The sequence below is a fragment of the Phyllostomus discolor genome, chromosome 1, assembly GCF_004126475.2.
Source record: "Phyllostomus discolor isolate MPI-MPIP mPhyDis1 chromosome 1, mPhyDis1.pri.v3, whole genome shotgun sequence".
Lineage (NCBI taxonomy): Eukaryota > Metazoa > Chordata > Mammalia > Chiroptera > Phyllostomidae > Phyllostomus > Phyllostomus discolor.
This window is the reverse complement of record NC_040903.2, coordinates 33326377-33347722: the sequence shown is the minus strand read 5'-3', so window position 1 is coordinate 33347722 and position 21346 is coordinate 33326377. Positions and strand designations below refer to the sequence as shown.

General features: G+C 38.7%; 1 protein-coding gene across 3 annotated transcripts in view; it reads right to left on the bottom strand.

Moving 5' to 3' along the window:
• Positions 1-10874: 10874 nt before the first annotated feature.
• The window catches only part of CEP135 (centrosomal protein 135), a 62346-nt gene continuing 51874 nt past the window's right edge, over positions 10875-21346 (bottom strand). For all 3 annotated transcript variants that reach the window (XM_028506606.2, XM_036020835.1, XM_036020841.1), the window contains 4 exons: positions 21144-21346; positions 19842-19946; positions 17563-17676; positions 10875-12477 (listed from right to left, as the gene is read on the bottom strand). In XM_028506606.2, coding sequence (XP_028362407.1) covers positions 17577-17676; positions 19842-19946; positions 21144-21346 — 408 coding nt within the window. In that variant the 3' untranslated portion in view covers positions 10875-12477; positions 17563-17576. The remainder of the gene's footprint in view (positions 12478-17562; positions 17677-19841; positions 19947-21143) is intronic.

The window sequence follows — 21346 nt, the reverse complement described above, 5'->3', positions numbered from 1 at the left end:
TCGTGTAGATCATATAATCGGGGTCTTTTTCTTGATGTAGATTTGTCAACTACAAGAGAACACAGTCTATAAAAATTACAATTTACATAAATCAAGTTTGGGTCTACTGTCTTTTGATTTTGCAGGGCAAGATATCCCAAATTATACACCCTTGAAATATTGAAAGAGTTCTAGAGGACTCATATTAGAGCTTTCTGCTAGACTTTGTGTCCACAGGCCTCACAAGTCAGAGCACCACTATAGATAGGGGCTGTTTTTCCCTCACTTTTCAAACACATTGGTTCATCATTACTACAGATGGGGCTACAAAAACTGTGGCTCATCAAACCAGGTACCAGTCCACTGTTGAAATAGCTAACTGCCTTTCAGTTACGACATATTTTCAGAGACCGTAATACAATGCAAGAGAAAAATGCAGAACATTGGGCATGTTAAAAATATTTAACCATTTATTTGTTTTGTGAGGATTATAGAAAGGATGTGAGAAAGAAACTATACAGCTAAAACAGTCATTCTCAAGTACGGGTAATTTTGTCCTCTAAAAGCTGTTTGGCAGCGTCTAGAGACATTTTTGATTGTCATGACTGGTTGGCAGATGCTACTACTGGCATCTAGTGGGTAGAGGCCAGAGATGCTGCTAAACATCATACAGTGCATTGGACAGTCTCCACAACAAAGAACAAACTGATCAAAACGTCAATACTGACAAGGAAGAGAGACTCCGAGTCAGACCACGGACTAACGAAGCCTCTTGAGTCTACCCCACACCAGGTTTGCTTGGCATCCCTTTTTCTGTGTATTTGCAGGGCATATTTTCAGAGCTCAGGAAAGGAGTACAACAGTAAAAACTCACACTCAGAAGAGAGAGTAATACACTGAGTGGGCAAAAAAAGCATATGGATAATAAAGAGAAAAAGATAGGGAAAAGCTAAAGTAGTAGAAATATTGTGGTATAAGATGTGTTTCAAGTGTCCCTTGCAGCTTCTTCAGAACCCTGTTGTGCTTTCCCAAAAGCTCTGACTTCCAAATGAGAAAATTGTAGTATACCATCATTTTGAAAGTTTCCGTTAGTCAGGCATAAGGTTAGTAACTCCCTCCTGGCTACTCTGGGCAACAGGTTGTTGTGAATAAGCAGAGTTCAAGGTGAGTGAGGTGGGCTTATTTAAGTGGCTCATAGGTGAGGCTGTATGTAGCTCCTGGGATGGGGTGAGAAAGAACGAGAACAACTTTCCTATACATAGTGCTGCCTTTCTGTCCCTAGGCAAGGGTCCCTGGATAATTCACCACGGACTTTTCCTCAAATCTGGAAAATGGGGATAACTGTTGCATCTCACATATCTTACTTCAAAATTACAAAGTTATGCTGGCATCTAAAAATAAAGTAATTGGAAAGCATTCTAGGCAAATACTAACAAAAAGAAAACATATGGGACAACTGGATATCCATATAAAAAATGGAGCTTGGGAAAAATGCTATGAAACTGGACCAGTATATCACACCAAATAAAACAATTACTTCAAAATCAATCATTGATCTAAAGGTGAGAGCTGAAACTCTTAGAAGAAAACATAGGAGTAAGCCTTCACATCCTTGGGTGAGACAACAGTTTCTTAGATATGACATCAAAAGTACAAACAACAAAAGAAAAACTAAATGAAATTAGACTACAACAAAATAAAAAACTTTTTTGTTTTTTTGCTGCAATGATACCACAAAGGGAGTGAAACTATGACCCACAGAATGAGAAAAGATATTTGCAAATCCTGTATCTGACAAGAGACTTGTAAACAGAGTACATAAAGGACTTTTACAACTTAGTAATTAAAGGGACAAACATCCCAATTTTAAAATGGACAAAAGATCTCAATAGATGTTTCTTCAGTGAAGATGTGCAAATGGCCAAGAAGCAAATGATAGATATACAACACCATTAACCAACCATGAGGGAAAGGTAAATCAGAAGAAGTATAACGAAATACCACTTTCCTCCTGCTGGGACAGCTACAATAAAAAGGACAATAGCAAGTCTGGTAAGGACGCAGAAAAACTGGAGCCCTCAAACATTGCCGGTGGTAATGTAAAATGGTGCAGCCCCTTTGGGAAACAGCTGGCACTTCCAAAAATGGTTAAATACGGAGTTACCGTATGACCCAGAACTTCTACTCCTAGGTATACATCCAAGAGAAATGAAAACATATATCCACACAAATACATATGCAAATGTTTATAGTAGCATTATTTATAATGGCCAAAAAGTAGAAACAATCCAAATGTCCCTCAACTGATGGATGGATTAAACAAAATGTGATGTACCCATATAATGAAATATTATTGGCAATAAAAAAGAATGAAGTACTGATACACACTATTGTATGGGTAAACCTTGGAATGCTCTGCTAAGTGAAAGAAGCCAAAACAAAAGGCTATGTGCTATATGATTCCATTTATAGCAAATGTCTAGACAGGCAAATCTGTAGAGACACTTGGGTTCATGGCTGGTGGAGAGGAGCAGGGGGAAAATGGTGAGCAACTCTATGTGAGTATGGGGTTTCTTTGTGGGATGATGAAATGTCCAAAAACTGATGGCGATAATAGCTGAACAACTGTCTGAATATATTAATGATAATCAAATTATACAATTCAAATGTGTGATTATATACAGAAATATAAGTTATATCTTAATAAGGCTGTTACAAGAGAAGAAAGTGTAAGTAGCAACATTAATATCTGATGAAGAGATTTGAAGGTAAAAAGTACCAGATGCTAAAAGGTACAAGCTGATAAAATACCCTTAAGAGTCCTGAAACTTTACATATCTAATGATAGAGTTTTTTAATTACTTAAGCCAAAGAGGGAAATACAATGAAAAGTTAAGTATCTACTCTCATAATGGGAAACTTTTTCACTTTTCTTAGAAATTGATATATTACTTAGACAAAGATAACTAAATGGAGCATTAGCAAATGAAAGGTGTTTGTCTAGAAAAGACCCTGTGAAGAGGCAGGAGAGGGGCCATCTGCAAGCCAAGGAGGGAGTCCTCAGCAGAAAGCAAACCTGCCAAGCCAGCACCTTGATCTTGGACTTCCAGCCTGTGGAGCCATGAAAAAATAAATCTCTGTTGCTCTGTCCAAAAAAAGAGATGTTTATTTAAAAGATATCAAGAAATGTATACTGAACAAATAGAAAATATTTATTCTATACAAAACCATTTGGAACAGTCAGAAAAATTAACCAAGTTTTAGACAAAAAACAAAAGTCATACAACCTCAATAGATTTCAAAACACAACATCCATGCAAACTACAATTTTTATCAGAATTCACTAAAGTAGCTATTTCCAACAAAATCTTATGTGAAAAGTTTAAAACTCCTTTCTAAATAACTTGTGTTAAAAGTAGGGCGACCATACTTGCTGATTTAACGAGAACGGTCCTGGCTTACACCTGTTTTCCTGACCTAAAAGATACGGTTAATTGGCAAAAGTGCCCAGTTTAGATGATGAATCATATAGTGATCCCATCTAAGAAATAATCCACAGCCACAGCCGGAATCCAGTTAGAAAGCAATGACAGAAGTATGACAAAAACCCCGGCATAGCCCAAGTTTCTCAGAGGAAGTTTTGTAGCCTCTATTGCGTACATTAGTAAATAAAAAAAAACAACTAATTTTATAACTCCAGAAGGAAAACAAAAACAAAGGAAGCACAAAGAGGAAAGGAGTAAAACAGGTTAATGAAAGAGAAAACAAAGCAAACAGCAGATTTGATCAAGAAAATAAGAAGTTGATTCTTAGGGAAAAAAAGTGGCCAGCCATAGTCAAGCAATGAAGAAACAAACAAAAATCAAAATTTCTCAAGAGAAGTGACTAAGGTATAGATTTTTAAAAATCTAGATGAAATCAATTTTCCAGAAAAATGGAATTACCAAAACTGACTTCAGAAGGGGGAGACACTCTGAATAGATCAATATTTGTAACAGAAATTGAAAAAGTGGTCAAAGATTTTCCTCTAAAAAATATACCTTACCCAGGTGATTTCATGAGTCAGCGATAAACTTTCGAAGAGCCAGGAGTTCCCATGTAATGCAAAAGGTTTCAGGGCCTGGGAAAGGAGAACTTTCAGTCCGCCTTCCAGGAGCTGGGTCAGAGCCAACCGGCGCTGCTGCTGCTGCTTTCCACAAAACAGGACCACGGTCCATCCCGCCTATGAGCACAGATAAAAAATATGAATAAAATTCTAGAAAATTCCAACCAGCAGTGCATTTAAAATAATATTACAGCTCTGGAAATGGGTAACTGATAGTTGTGAATGTATTTACTGCCAATGAATTGTACACCAGAAAGTTGGTAAAATGGTAAATTTTATGTAGAAACATAAATATCTCAATTTAAAACAATTACTTTTTTATTTACTCATCTACAGGTGGGCGTTTGAGCTGTTTCCAGATCTTGGCTACTATAAATAATGCTAATATAAACATAAAAAGCATATTTTTTTTGTATTGGTGTTTCAGGATCCTTGGTTTATATTCTCAGAAGTGGAATCACTGGGTCATAAGGCAGTTCCATTTTTAATTTTTTAAGGATACCCCATACTGCTTTCCACAGTGGCTGCACCAGTCTGTATTCCCACCAACAGTGCCCTAGGGTTCCCTTTTCTTCCACATCCTCACCAGCACTTGTCTGTTGAGAGAAGTAACAAAGAAGAAACTCTTACATTTTGCAACAGCATGAAAGGACCTAAAGAAAATTATGCTAAGTTAATTAAACCAATCAGTGAAAGACAAATACCACATGATCTCACTTATATGTGGAATCTAATGAACACAATAAACTAATAAACAAAATAGTAACAGAAGCTTAGATACATTAAACAGACTGACAGCTCTCAGAAAGGAGGCTGCAGGGACGGGGTGAAAGACGGTGGAGGGATTAACATTTGTTTGCAACCGATGGACACAAACAGCAGCCTGGGGATTGGCCAGGGGTGGGGAGAAGAGGGGTAAGAGAAAAAATGAGTAAGAACAACGGTAACTGCATAAATAATAAAAATAAAATTTTAAAAATTACTAGTGTTAGAAGACAATTCTCTACAGAGCTCTTATTTCTGTGTGTCTTTTTAGCAAAGGCACTGACAGTTTACGTTCTGGACTATCTGTTCAAGGATGTTTGCCAGCTTTGAGAGATACAGGGTCACCCCAGAGCAGGGGGCAGATTTGTTTGCTGTCCAATATAAGAAAGATAACGTCTCCCTCTAAGGCAAAGGTCGGCAGGTTTGCAGGAAGTCCCTTACACAGGAGCATCCAGCTCCTCAGCTGTGATGTAAACCTACTGCCCGCACAGCATCCATCTAGGCCTACCTGCATGGTCCCCACGGAATCTGGGGACATGAGGAACAGGTGCAAAACTCATGCTGCCTGCTTGCAGTAATAAAGAGTTTTGTTTCTGACTCAGAAGTCTCTTGTCTTCTGCTCACACTCACGAACCCGTGGCAGGCTAACTTGCCAGGCTGGGAGTGGGGCAAACATCTCACACTGCTCACAGTTCCTCAGAGTTTGGGCAGCAAGAATAGGCTGCTGACAAGATCGGCTATCTGGAAGAGAGGGGATGAGGTTAGGGGGTATGAGAAGGCGTGTGGGAAGTAGTGAATGCCTTCACCCAAGTGTGAGGTGGGGGGAAATAGGGATCCCTGACTGTCCTACTTGTTCATGAATACTTAGAGGCTGAGCAATGAGAGGGGAGATTAAAAGGAGCTGTCTGAATGGCTTTCTCCTCTGCACATGGGATAAGAAAAGGGTATCATCATGATAATTGGACAGTAATCCCCAAGTCCCCTGTGAAAAGATGATTTAACTATGGATACTGAGTCAGGGGGTCTCCAAAGCTGACATAAATGGTGTCAGCAGTAAGGATACAGAATTTTGGGTTTGTTGAGTCTGGGCTACCATCAGCCACTTGAAAGTGAAAGTCAATGCAAAGCCTTGCTCACTGAGGAGGAAGGTCTGCCTCTCTCCCTGTGCGTTCTCTGCTATCCCCTTCCTCCTCTTTCCTGCACTCAAGAAAATCCTTTTGTCTGTGTCTTCCTTGATTTCTTTCTTCAGCATTGTGCAGTTTTCTGAGTACAGGGTTTTTTTCTCCTTGGTTAGGTTTATTCCTAGGTATTTTATTTTTCTTGTTGCTATAGCAAATGGGAGTTTATCCAGAGACACATGAAAAGATGCTCAGTATCGCTAGCTATCAGAGAGGTACAAATTAAAACCACAATGGGATACCACTTCACACCGGTCAGAATGGCCATTATAAACAAAACAACAAACAACAAGTGTTGGAGAGGATGTGGAGAAAAGGGAACCCTAGTGCACTGTTGGTGGGATTGCAGACTGGTACAACCACTATGGAAAACAGTATGGAACTTCTTCCTCAGAACTAAAAATGGATCTGCTTTTTGACCCAGGAATTCCACTGCTGGGACTCTATCCTAAGAACACAGAAACACCAGTCCAGAAGAAACTATGCATTCCAATGTTCATAGCAGCACAATTTACAATAGCCAAGTGCTGGAAGCAACCTAGGTGCCCATCAGTAAATGAAGCAAAAAACTATGGTACATTTACATAATGGAATACTATGCAAGCAGAAAGAAAAAAGAAGCTCCTACCCTTTGTGACAGTATGGTTGCTGGAAAGCATTATGCTAAGCTAAATAAGCCAGGCGGTGAAAGGCAAATACCATATGATCTCACCTTTAACAGGAACCTAATCAACAAAACAGACAAACAAGCAAAATATAACTAAAGACCCTGAAATTGAGAATAGGATGACGGTGACCAGACGGGAGAGGGGAGGGAATTTTAGAAGAAAAGGGGAAGGGTTTGCAGGAACAAGTATAAAGGACATGAGGACAAAAACAAGGGAGGGGTGGAAATGGGAGAGAGGTGGGGAAGGCGGGGCGGCTGGGCTGGGATGGGGGTAAAAGGCAGAAAACTGTACTGGAACAACAATAAAATAAAAATAAAAATAAAAATAAAATATAAAATACTTCAAAAAGAAGAAGAAAGACCTGATACTTTAAGGAACCAAATGACTGGGTCAAGTTCTTTCTGTCCCCAAGGAAGACTGAAGGCCATACACACTCTGTATAAATATACTAACTTCAGAGAGAGGAGGGACTCAACTTTCTATGGTTCCCAAGGATCTAGGCACCTAATCACCATCCTCCCTGGTCTAATGATGGGGACTGGACAAGGTTCTGAATGGGGCAACAAAGGTAACATTGCCTTATGAGGAGACCTTTTGGACTAATCCAATGCAGCATTGTTGCTCGCACATCTGAAGGAGGCATAGGAATTGCAGTATTAGATGCTTACACCCCGTTCTGTGTCAGAGGGGACTATCCCCATCAGGGAGGGGCTGAAGTAGAGATTGCTAGTGGGATGGACAGACTCTCTGCCTTTTGCCACTAGTGAGTGAGCCAGGATTCAGTGTGTGACTCTACCCTCTGACTTCAAAGTTTTCACCCTACAGATGATGTTCTGTTAGTTGGCAAGTCAGAAACATCCATCTCAAAACTCCTGGCCATCACACTTGGAGTGGCAGGGGTGGCTGTTAAAACCCCAGCAAAATTCAGTGTCCTGCTTGTCAACTGAAGTTTCTTGGAACTATGTGGGCAGATTCACAAGATTCAATTCCTCTGGCACCCCAGGAAAAAGTGCTGTATCTCTGGGACCACACCACCCAAAAAGAGGTTCAGCTCCTTGTTGGACTTTTGGGAACTGGAGACAGTACGCACCTCACTTGGGCATTCAGTTTGGTCCTTGATTTCAGCTAATCCACAAATCAGCATTCTCTGAGTGGGGCCCAAACCAATAGCAGTGAATGTTCTCTTTGTCTCCTACAATGAGCCTGTACTGCAGCCGGCTAAAAATCATATGGTCTGCTGCAGTCTAGAAACTGCAGTGGCTGGCATTTTGACTGCTCTGTCATTCCTGTCCAGGTACTATGGAAACAGAAAAACTCATGTGGGCATGGCCTCTTGGAACCATTTTGCTACGCTTAGTGCCATCAAGGGCAGCTCCTGAACATGGACTCTGCCTTGCACATGTAGAAACACAAAGACCAGCACACACTTTAAAAACTTGATTGATGTACAAATGCACACGCTTCTGGCTGCTGAGCAGTCTTGGGTATGCCATGTGTAGCTCTCCAGGCTGCAACTACTCAGCAACATGACCCAGGTTTCTTTAACCAACCAATGTAATGATGATCCAAGTCAAGTCTGACAACAACTCCCAAACTGGAGCGACTTGTGACCCCTTGGCCTACCCATTTGTATGTGGGAGAGATAGTCACAGACTATTTCTCCATCGTGGATGGGGATGCTTTGGGCAATGACACTAGAGGTAGCAGGCCAGTCTAAACTGCATGACTAATAATGGATAACAGACTGACTCTAGCCCTGGCTGCTGTGGCACAGTGGAATGTGTGCCAGCCTGTGAACCAAAAGGTTGCTGGTTCAATTTCTGGTCAGGGCACAGGCCTGGTTATGGGCCAGGTCCCGATGCAGGCATGTGAGAGGCAACCAATTGATGATTCTTTCCCTATCTCCTTCTCTTCCTCTCTCTCTCAAAATAATAATAATAATAATAATAATGTTTTTAAGAAAGATTGGCTTTAGACTACATCCTGGATGTCTAAAAATAACACCCAGTGCTACCCTTGACAGTTACAACTGGCTGGCAGGGAACCTAGAAGTCATGATTGAGGTCAGTACTGCTGGTTGACCGCTTCCTGCTTTTTGGAACCCTATTGATATTAGCCTTAACTAATGCTATATGAAACACGTTGAACAGGTTTGGTCCCAGCATCTGTTGATCAGATTAAGCAGGGTGGCCAATATATGAAAACTCAAGTCTGGCTAAGAATGTTATAGGGTCAAGGGGTGGATTATCCTTGGGAAAGACAATTTACTACAGACCCTTGAGTATCCCTGTATATTTCTGTTGTAGGTATGCCAAGAATGCAAGACCCTGATCAATCTTCACCCAGGTTATTTCTCAGCATTGTGTTTGCAGTGAGCAGCCTTGAGGGATAAGGCAGTGCCTCCCTCTGGAACAGAGAGTGGGCTTATTGGTTGTTTGCTGTAGCAGAGGCAGATTCCCTAAACTCAATGTTCCTAGGTTTGTGACGTGAACGTGTCTGCATGCACACTCGTCTAGGTGCCCCCATATTGTCCCTGTGGGGTTTGGGAGATTAGGAAGAACTGATGCAAACATGCTTATGCTGCTTACTGTGCCATGAGAAATCGAGAGCTTTGTTTCTGACCCTGTAGTCTCACATCTTCTGCAGGTATATAGGAAGCAGTAAGACGTTGACTAGTACAAGGAATGGGTACTGGTCACTAGATGGAATAACTGGAGGGTAGAGATGGTTCATCTTACAATAGGAGGGAAGGAAGTTATATGGATACAGATGTGTTGTTAATAAGTCCAAAGGTTGAGAAAGTTCTTTTCTTATTGTTTCCATTTTCTCAGTGAAAAAACAAACAAGCTGAGAATGAGGGAGGATAGGCGGCCTGGGTAAAGAGGAGGTGTGAAATGCTTGGGGAGAAGGTGTGAAATACTTGGAGAAGGTCTGAGCAGAGAAGGTGTGAAATACTTGGGGAGAGGTTAAAAATGTATTAGGACTGTCACAGTGCTGTGGGCACTTGATTTTTCAGGGCTATAAATTTTAAGTGAAAAGACGCAGCATGGTTAGATCCCTCTCCCAACACCCAAGTTCATTCGGCTGTTTAGGGGCAGATGCAGAGTAGGTGAAGTAGTTGGAAACAAGCAAGATTTGAGTGTTCAGTTCAGCGGGACAAGATTATCCAGGGTACATGCAAGGAAGGTGAGGTCTCTGCTAGATGAAAAGGAAAGGGAGAGTGATGGAATTATAGGCAAGGGATAGGTGATGAAATCAACTGGAGATCCTGGTAGTCAAGAATTGTTGGAATAGGCATTAATATACAGTGTGACTTAGAAAGAGGGGTGAGTAGGATGCCAAAGTTGAGATATTGGAGGTAATTTTAAGATTTACAGCCTTGTTTTCATTGAGTCATGACATTAATTTGGTGGATCAACTTCTCAATTAGCATCTTAAATCCTTGCTACACATTAGAATCATCTAGAGAGAGAAAACAACAACCCACACCTAACTCCCAGAGTATCTGATTTATTTGGATGATGTAGATTTCAGAAATCAGTTTTTCATTAAATTTGTCCAGGTAACTCCAATGTGCAGGCCTGGTCAATAACCATTGTTCCAAGAAAATACTGACATAAAAAGACCGATACAATTATTGGTAGAAAGTCAGTGTACCAGGTACTAAATTATTCTAATAATTGGGAGGGGTATAAGATCAGATGTGTGATAAATTGTAACAGGTGAGGGAGCAGGGGGCATAGTGGATGGCAATTCTAGTTCTCAACAAAAAACATTTGCAAGAGAGAAAAATGTGCACACATGAAGCTGTTTAACCATTTTGTAGATGAATTTCAAACAGAAACTATAACTTAATTTTTTATATTTTGAACTGATTGAAAATAAATTAATGTCAGTAAAAAAACAAAACAAAACAAAACAAAACAGCCTGGCTGTTCAGATAATTCCCCACATCTCACCATGATAAAGTTTGATTTGAATAAACTACTTAATTTTATAATTACAAATATTGCCAAAATTATTTAAAAGCTAGTTGTAAGAAAGAGAAAATAAATTGACTGGAATGTTTACTGGAAAATCTATGTCAAGCTTCATAATTTAAAACAAATTAAAAACATCTACAAAAATTCGGAACATTCAGTATTTTAAGGTAAAACTAATTTTAGAAAACTGGAGTGTCATGGTTATAAAAGCAACATTTATGGGAAGGAATACATTTTTAATTACAGAAAACATTAAAAATAAAATACATCTAACAAATATGTACAGCTGTTGTTTTGGGGGACAAGGTGGCAAAATATTTTTATTTTACTCACATATATTTATAAAGAGATTTTCCATTAGACATTGCAAATAGTCCATTTTTCTTGTATGTTGCTATAATACATGGATTCACACAAAGGACATGGAATACATAAAATCACAAAGATGGTGGCAAAGTAAGGCACATCACACCCAATACAGACCGAATTACTGCAAAGGGTGTAACTCAGGCAGAGAAGGCACAGTAGTTTTTGGAGAAGGAGCACCACCCACCTCCAGGTACACACAAACACATACACAACCTCCGCTTTATTAAACCACAAGAGGAAACAAAGGGTATCATAAATAATTGGCCTTCCACTTCCTATGTTAAAAGTTTTTTTTCAATCATAATGAAATTTATTAGAGAACAGGATTTTCTTCAAATGTGTATAGTTCAAACACGATTAGTTTTTGTATCCAATTTTCCATTTTATACTACTGTTATTTTATTAATATATGCATATATCTATATTCTTTAAAATTAAAACTTTAAAATTTAATTGTAAAAAGCTGTTTTCTACTTAATATGCCGTAGTTCAGTGCTTATATACCATTCTGGAAGGCTGATTAAATTACAACATATGAGTTTAGAAACAAAAATCTAATGTTATTAAATGTATATTGGAATTTTAGAAAAATATTTTACTATATTTACTCCATATACTTTATATTATGAAATTTTAGATTAATACAGTGAAGAATTTTATTTACTGAAAAAAGTCCCAAATTTCTGTTCTATGGTTTTACAAAGTTTTGAATACAGCTTTAGTTTGATTTTGATAACATTTGTATTTTGTGAAGAGTCCACATGACGGCGAAAATTATGTTGTGTTTAATATATGAATGTGTCTTTTCCATTGCAGTTCTTCTAGTTGGCAGTAACAAATTATATATAGTAATCATTATCCTTCAAGACCTCTGCTATTCTGAGAATAGACCGGAATATATTCCCCTCAATGATAGACAGCAAATTGGCAAGTAATTAAGTTACATTCAGAACAAAAAAGCTAAGTGTGACTGCATGACATCGAAGTTGATAATCCTTTGGGCATGTGTTGAAGTTATGGGTTATAAACACATGAGAACTAATAACATGTTAAAACAAGTACTATAAGACTATTTATATACAAATATCATGGCTCATAAAAAGATTATTAAAGCATAATGTGAACAATACATTATATTATTTCACAGTATAAACACACTTTGAGGAGTAATTTAAGTCAGGAATAATAAAAATACAGATATAACATCAGTAAGCACTATTAATATATATTTTGTTCTGTCATATGTATGAAAATATACATAGGTATAGCTCTTTTACACCAATTTTATAACATAAATATTCACTGATTTAAATAAAAGTTGACAGAGGTAGAATTTGTATCAATGTTCATGATTTTCAGGAACTTCAAACACATCATTACTGTTCTGTCCTCTCACAAGTCCGTACAGCCACTCGCTGAAAGTCGTCCTTCTGAAAAGGCAGGGAGGGGACAGGTGGGTTAAGAGAAAAATGAACAACCAAGTTACTCAGTACAGCATGGAAACCTGAAATTCAGTAATGTTTTCATTGAAACTAGAGTCTCTAATAAAACCTCTGCTTACAATTAAATTATATTTAAGGTTTAAGAAGCACTGTTCTCTGCTTCAAGAAGATGTTCCCTTCACACTACCACAGCACATCAAAACACACGAGGACTAAGAGAATGACACGTGGTAACAGATCGGAATAAGGTCACGTTAACTGAGAAAAATCACTCAAATCAGGGGTAACATGATGTCTAAGTGAAATAAAATTGTACACAAGTACTGGAAATTATGTTGTTTAAGTCTTTGAATGTTATGGAAAGCAAATATTTTTCAAAAGATTTTCACCTTATGTGCTGTCTAATCATTCTCCCAAATGTGAAAATACACATATTAAAATGTGAAAAATCCCACATTGGCAACATTGGAAAGCAATTATATTTTCTGTACTGAGGAAGACATACTTCAGAGGACGTTACCAGACATGCTCTCTAATACTGATGTAAAACATTATTGATAAGAGAAAAAATGGGAAACAAGCTATATGTCCTGTAAGAAGAGAATGATAAATAAATCCCAGAATATCCATGTGACAAACCATTAGTTCACTGTTTTAAAATGGCATTTTTGAAAATGCTTTTAGTGATATCCATAAATCCTCACAACAGTATTGGGAGGTGGGGAAGAACCACAAAGAACAAAACAGAATAAAAAAAAAACAGGGTAAAACTGACTCAAGTATGATCTCCATTAGAATTATATATGGGTGTCTATGCATGTGTGCATATGTTAACTACAGATTAAATACAAGAAGGAAGTGTATCAAAATGCTGATTGTTATTTTCTCTGGGTTGTAGGATTCAAAGCGATTTTGATTTGTATATCCATGTTAGTAGCAGCGTTTTCCTAACAGCAACCCAAGTGTCCATCAACTGATGAATGGATACACAAAATGTGGTATGTACGTACACCAGCATATTCTTCAGCCTTAAGAAGAAAGGGAGTTCCGAGAGAAGCTCCAACGTGGGTGAACCCTGAAAACATTATGCTAAGTACCATCAGCCAGTCACAAAGGACAAACACTGCAGGGTTCCATGTATGTGAGGTGCACAGGGCAGGCAAGTCCATTGAGACAAACTGTAATGGTGCTGGCTTAGGCGCTGGGGCCATGGGAGAATGGGGAGTTAGCAGCTGCTGAATACAGGGTTTCAGTTGGAGAAGATAAAGTTCTGAGGTCAGATAATGAGAATCATTTGTGTAACAATGGAAATGTACTCACTGCCAGAGAAATTTACACTTAAAAATGGTTAAAATGATAAATTTAATGTTATGTGTATTTTCCATATAAAAATATAAAGAAACTGATTTTGATTTACACTTTGTTATACTTTTGTATTTTGTGTTTTTCAGTGAGCATGTATTAGATATAATAATCAAAAAAGTAAAAACCAAACTGGGTTATATATTTTAACCATTATAGACACTGTAAATATGAGCTGATATGACTATTTCATATTCATTTTTTAGTACTTATGGGGAAATTCCTTAAAACTAGTTTTGGTGACAATATTTAGAAAATATGAATGGAAATGGGTTCCAATTAACAACATCAGTAGGATACCTTGGGACTTGTTAATGGTTGTATAAGAGTCTAATTTACCTCCACCATGATGTTGATAATAAAACAATAAAAAATAACAAGGGCTGACAAGATCTGAAAAACCGGAGCCCTTGCACTGCTGATGGAAATGTACAATGGTACAGCTGTGTGAAAAAGCTTGTCAGGTACCCAAGAAGTTAAACATAGAATTTTCACACGACCCATATGATAGCAATTTCTACATGATAACAATGTTTTCAGCAGCATTATTCACAACAGCTAAGCAGTGAAAACAATCCAGGTGTCCATCAACTGATGAATAAATAAACAAAATGTGATGTAAGCATACAAAGGAATATTCTCCAGGCATAAAAAAGAACGAGCCCTGGCTGGCGTAGCTCAGTGGATTGAGAGTGGGCTGGGAACTAAAGTGTCCCAGGTTCGATTCCCAGCCAGGGTACATTCCTGGGTTGCAGGCCATAACCCCCAGCAACCGCACATTGATGTCTCTGTCTGTCTGTCTCTCTGTCTCTCTCTCTCCCCCCCTCCCTTCCCTCCCTAAAAATGGATGAATAAAATCTTAAAAAAAAAAAAAAGAACGAAGTTCTAAGACACTCTATGACATAGATTGAACCTTGAAAGCATTATCTGAGGTGAGATGAGGCAGACACAAAAGGGCAAATGCTGTATGATTTCACTTACATGAGAACCTAAACAGGCAAATTCATAGGGACAGAAAAGTACATTCGAGGTTACCAGGGGCTGGGGAAGGGAGGCCAGGGGACTGAAGCTTTCTTGCTTCATAGATGCAGAGTTTCTGTTTGGGATGATGAAAAAGTTTTAGAAATAGTGGTGATGGCTACACAACACAGAGTTTCAGGCCACTGAGTTTTCACTTAAAAATAGTTAAGATGGCAAAGTTCATGTAATATATATTTTATTGCAATTAAAAAATGTTTTCTAATTCATCACATCTTTAGAGATTGCTAGAATCCACTAAGTTCTGTATCAGTGATTCTTAAAATATAGTCTGGGGATTCCTGGAAGTCCCCGAGACTCTTTCACGGGATCTCACTCATTCCTTCCGAGGAGCACTGTGGGGTTTCCCGCAGGCTACGTGATGCAACAGGCCAAGCGGTGTTTTAGATTTGTGTGCCACCAGGTCTCTGTCACAACTACATACATACTTTTCAGACCATAAGATGCCCTAGGTTTTAGAGGAAAATAAGACAAAAAGTTTGAAGCAAAAAATGTGGTAAAATATTTAATAACATAAATAACATAATGTTTCACCAGTGTAAATGTAAACAACTCAACAGCAGCATTAACAACCATTAGTCCTCCCAAATTTGGGAGAAAAAAGTGCATCTTATAGTCTGAAAAATACAGTAATTCTGCCACTGTAGAAAAGCCGTCTCACACAGTATGTATACAATGGGTGTGACTATGCTCCAATAAAGCTTAATTTACAGAAACAGGGAGTAGGGAGACTTGTCCCACAGGCCCCACCTTACCACCCCTGATGCAAAATGCAGCTGCGGATCAGACATGAGAAAATGTTAGTCACAACTGTTACGCAGCTTCATAACAAGAAACTGAACCTCCACCTAATCACATTCAAATTAATGCAGAAGGCAGAAGTTGTGAGGACACAGTGATTGCAGCCTGCACTGAGAAGTGGTCCTCAAAGTGACGAGGAAAGTAAATGTTTTACTCAAACAAACAAGCAAAAAAGCAAAAGCACAGCAATCAGAAATCATTTAAACACAGACCCTTCAAATACCAATAAGCCCTGGGAGCATCTGTATGTTAAAGCAGAGCACATAGCTAATGTTATAAGGAGATTCTGAGGCATCGAGGAAATGCTTATCTCCTATGTACTTCTATGAAAAGAAGCAAAAAAATGCATATTTTTTTTAAAAACTGACTTTACCATTTCTGTAAATGAGCCTGTACTTTTCACAGTCACCTACCTCTGAAACCCTGACATGCTTCTTTCCCATTTGCTCCTGTCGCCACTGAATGGGCACACTCTTTGACTCCCTCAGTCTAACATGTCCCAGCACGCTGGAAAACCATCCTGCTGTGCCCACTCAGGCCCAAACACGTGCATGTCCCATGACCTGACAAGCCCTGAACATGCATGTCCAGCGATCTGACAATTTCACTCTGAAGTATATGCCCAAAAGAAATGCACACTTCTGTTCACCAGCATACAGGTGCCAGAATGATCATAACTCTCTGTCGTAGCCTGGACTAGAAACTACCAGTGTCCATGAACAACAGAATGAGAATACAGGTTGCGGTAAATTAATGTAATGGAAATGCAATGCAGCAGCAAGACTGAGCAATCTACAAATGCACACAATAGTGGGATGAATCTCACAAATGTACTGTTGAGGCAAAGAAGCCATAAATATGCCATCTCATTTTTAAAATGTCCAAAACGAGGCCAAGAAAATGTATGCTCTTAATAGAATGGTTACTTTTAGAGCAGGGCTTATGACCAGAAGGGAGCCCCAATGAGATGCTTTGTTTCTTGCCCTTAGTACAGGTTGCATAGGAGTGTGTGCCCAGTTTGTAAAACTCACTGAGCTGTGTATCATGACACGACACTTTTCTGTGTATGTAAGTTATTTTTAAAGTCTGCCCTGGCCAGGCCGCTCAGTTTTCAGAGTGCGGTCCTGCCACACCAACGTTATGGGTTTGATCCCCAGTCGGGGCACAATCAAGAATCAACCAACAAATGTATGGTAAGTAGAACAACAAATTGATGTTTCCATGTCTCTCTCTAAAATCAATATTATTATACTGATCCTGAGCTGACTACACTGTTCATTTCATATCTCTTTCTGGTCTCCCCTCCTCTGGTTTCTACCCTCCTCAATAAAACCCAAATACAATTTTGAAGTTAATCTGCTAAGAACAGTTCTTTCATCTTAATCCCTCCCTTGCTTGCATCCTGTACACAGGAAGACCTTCAGAGGCTCCCCCTGACTTACAGAATAGTAAGTCTACAATCTCTCATTTAGTTTCACATTAAATAATTATAAACATCCCGTTCTGTCTTCACACCTTTATCCCTCATTATTCCCCAACAACCTGCCATTCCAACCAGATTCAGTCTATTGTGTCACATACATTCCTGTCTATCTTTGTCCACAATTGTATCATCTATTATTTGTACCTTGAACCTGGCACTCTATAAACCATTTCTTTGTGATGTCTCACATTGTCAAGGAGGTTTTACAGTTATATGTGCCCATGTAACCATTACCACCAAATAGAACATTCCATCATTCCTACCAAAGGTGGTCAGAAATTTCCCCTGACCACTTCTGCACACAATCTCCCCGCCTCCCCCGAATGCTACGTCCTGATTTTTTATAACCACAGATTCATTTTTGCTTGTCCATGGTGTTACATACACACCTTTCTGATAATTGTCAGTTCATGTGTTCAGGAGAATGTAAAGGAGACTTCAGAGTAGAACTAAGAGGTGGCGTGGGAAGACCATGTCGACGCATCTCTTGGATTGCTCGTTCTCTGCCAAACAGATCAAATAAGGGATTATACCAAAAAGGATTACACAAATATAAGGCACTGTTATTGTTGTTAATTAATAATTTCTACTCCATTTCTACTTCTACTAAATGTAAATCCCATGTCCTTGTATGATTTTTAAGTAGCAGATAAAGACTTCAATGAAAGGACCTGTACTATTATAGAAGACTGTTCAAAGCTCCTCTGAATACAGGTTTCCAAAGTTGTATGGTTCCCCCTCTTCCCCTGCCTTTCCCACCTCTTCTTGCATACAAATCTAGCCTTCTTCCTGCCTCAAAACTCTCAAATGTCAGAAGTAAAGTAACCCGTTCTTTGTTATGCTTTCCTTCCCTGTGTCTGCCCCATGAAGCATGGGGACTGCATTGCCACCGTCTTTGGGAGCTATGCATACCTCTGGCCTGGACTTCTTCTGTCTTGAGTTCTTCAGTATCCAAGATTTCTTCCCAGTTGGGGGATTCACAATCTAACTCTTTTCCACTATTATTTCCCTAAAGAAACTTTTATAGGTATTCCATCCCCCCCAAATTATCTCCACACTCTATGAAATTTTAACACATAGGCACATTGCTTACATACTGTGGCCCTCTGGAGGGCCATCAAATACTGTAATACCTCAGGGCTTTTGCTACTCAAAGAACCAATTTTTCCCATGGGGTGGCAGTAATACTGTCCTTTTAAGAATGCACCATCAAGTTGAATGGTGAGAAGGAAAGACATGGTCATGTAGGTCAAGGTTTTTTGGGGACTGGGGTAAGGAAAAAGGAGAGAAATTAAGGGGGCCTATAACCTCAGGCAATAGAGAACTTGACTTAGGAGACTTGAATTGAAAGAATTTATCATGAAGAAATGGAAATCATTATATATATACAGTTTAACATTTTAAGAACCTAGGTCTTCCAAATTATGAGATAAAAAACACACCTTTCATGACATTGATGCCATCTCAGGCTTCATTTCCCACCAAACCATACTGAATTCCTAGCAAATTCTGTCTATACTTCAAACAGCACATCACTGATGCCAATGGACAAGAATGAGAACTCAAAAACTGACCTAATAAGCTATTGAACATTATTTGAGAATCAAATCTCAGAAATGTTGATATCCATGGCATTAATATAATAGGAAAAAGTAATGGAAGAAAGGAAATGTGACAAGTGACTTGCAAATTAGACTTTAATTTTAACTGTTAAGACAGGTATCATTCCTGATTATAACACTTGGGGATCAAAATTTTTAACATAATGAAGGATATGAACTAAAATTTAAGTGAGTATGAAAATTACTAAGGTGTACCCTGATTGGTGTGGCTCAGTTGGTTGGGCATCGGACTGCAAACTGAAGGGTCACTGGTTCAATTCCCAGTCAAGGCACATGCCTGTGTTGCACATTCGGTCCCTAGTTCAGGTGCCTACAAGAGGCAGTCGACTGATGTTTCTCTCCTCTTTCCCTTCCCCTCTCTTTAAACATAAATAAATAAAATATTAAAAAAATTACTAACGTGTAGCCCTGGCTGGTGTGGCTCAGTGGATTGAGTGTTGGCCTGCAAACCAAAGGATCACCAGTTCGATTCCCAGTCAAGCACATGCCTGGGTTGCAGGGCGCATGTGGCACAAGAGAGGCAACCACGAATTGATGTTTCTTTCCCTCTCTTCCTCCCTCCCTTCCCCTCTGTCTAAAAGTAAATAAATAAAATCTTTTAGAAAATTCCTAAGGTGTAGAGAATATATTGTAGAGATTAGGAGAATAGGCTTTAAAATTACCTGCCTGAATTTCATTCTTCACTCTGCTATTTACTATTTGTGTGAACCCAGTTTCCTATAATATAGGCATAATAATAAACTGTTTTGACTCTTGTGGAATCCTTACTAGCTTGTTCATTTGCTAACTATACCCTCTGAAATAATGCCCTAATTTTGCCTTGAGAAACGCTATGGGAAACGTTAAAATAATACTTGCTACTTTATTTACTATAAGGTATATTATCTTCCACAACACTTGTTGCCTCTTTAAGAAGAATTACTAAAGAAATTTATTTTGAGTATTAATGCTAAAAAAGTTTGCTATTTGTAAACCACATTAAATTCTTTTTAGACTGGGATAGGAAATAAATAAAAACACTGTCTAATGCTAAAAATTTTTCTTACCGTTCGTATCTTTCCGTTGCAATCTGCCTTTTCAGGGTGTCATGATCGGTTTGTAACTGTACCACAGTAGCCCGAAGCATGGTGTTCTCCCGGCTCTGGCTAGTTCTTAGAAACAAATTTTAAAAGTCAAAGAAATAAATAACGAATGTTTTGTTTTATACAGTTAAGTGCTATAGATTTTTGTTTTTGTTGTTAATAAATATAGAGGAGATAACACTTAAGGGGGAAAAAAGAGAAGGTCCAGACTTTCAACTGTAATTCTCTAAACTTGTGGAGCTTCTATTATAAAGTTTACTTTTTTGTGCACGTCACTTATCTAATAAACATTTACTGAGCCTGCACCATGTGCTAGGTGTGGTAGCAATGCTGTGGTAGCAATCTGAGTAAGACACGGACTGGAACATCTAGTTGTAGGAAAGTATCTTCACTGGCTCTTTCTTGACTCTTGCCTGAGAAAGAAATATTTCTAACTCTTTTAAAAAATGTGTTATTCCAGCTCTGGCTGAGTGGTGCTGTTGGTTGGAATGTCCTCCCGTGCACCAAAAGGTTGCAGGTTCCATCCCCGGTCAGGGCACATACATAAGTTTCAGGTTCAGTCCCAGGGTGGGGAGCATATGGGAAGGAACTGATCAATGTCTCTCTCTCTCTCCTGCCCCCTCTTCTCTCTCTCTAAAATCAACTAAAAAAATCCTAGTATGAGGATTTGAACAAAAAACAAAAAAAAAGGTTAATTACTCCATTTGTATTATCTACTTGGGTTTCCTCTCTTCTTCCAACAAATATGCTTAAAACATCACCATTCTAAAAAGATACTATCATCAATCTCCTAAAAGGTAATCAATACACACTAGAGTCGAACTGCATAGCTTTTTTGAAGTCTTTTTCCCAGCCCACAGCATGAGACACTGCCAATGCTCCCACGTTAAATGCTCTCTTCTCCTTGGCTGACTCCTCTCTTCCTTGCTGAAATGGAGGCATTTCCCAAAGTTCACTCACTGACTTCCATGAGAACCACCTCTGTGGTGAAGATACACAAACCAACATCTCCAAACATGATGTCTCTTCTGAACTAAACCCCTAAACTTCTGAAAGCAGCAGCCACATGAGTAAAATATTTTGGTTTTTAGTACACTTCATATACCCATTATCCTCTCCCTCCAAAAGTTGAAAAAATATTTTTATGGCTCCACCAGTGTTTTTTAATCATTTGTTTTATGCTACAAATCTACGAAAAATTTACTCATATTAAAAAGTATTTTTGAGAAGCTATTTTCCTCACATGGATTGATTTATGACACTTACAATTTGCTTTCTGAAAGGGTTAACTTCTCTTTAAGTAGCTGAATTTCTGTATCCTTCTCATGGGAGTTTAAGTGAGAATGAAATTCTTTATCCCTATTTGTAGCCAACAATGATTCAAGGTTTTTAATTGTATGTCTCTCACTCGACAGTTGTTTTTTTAACAGCTCTGATTCTGATTTTATATTTTCTAATTCCACCACAAC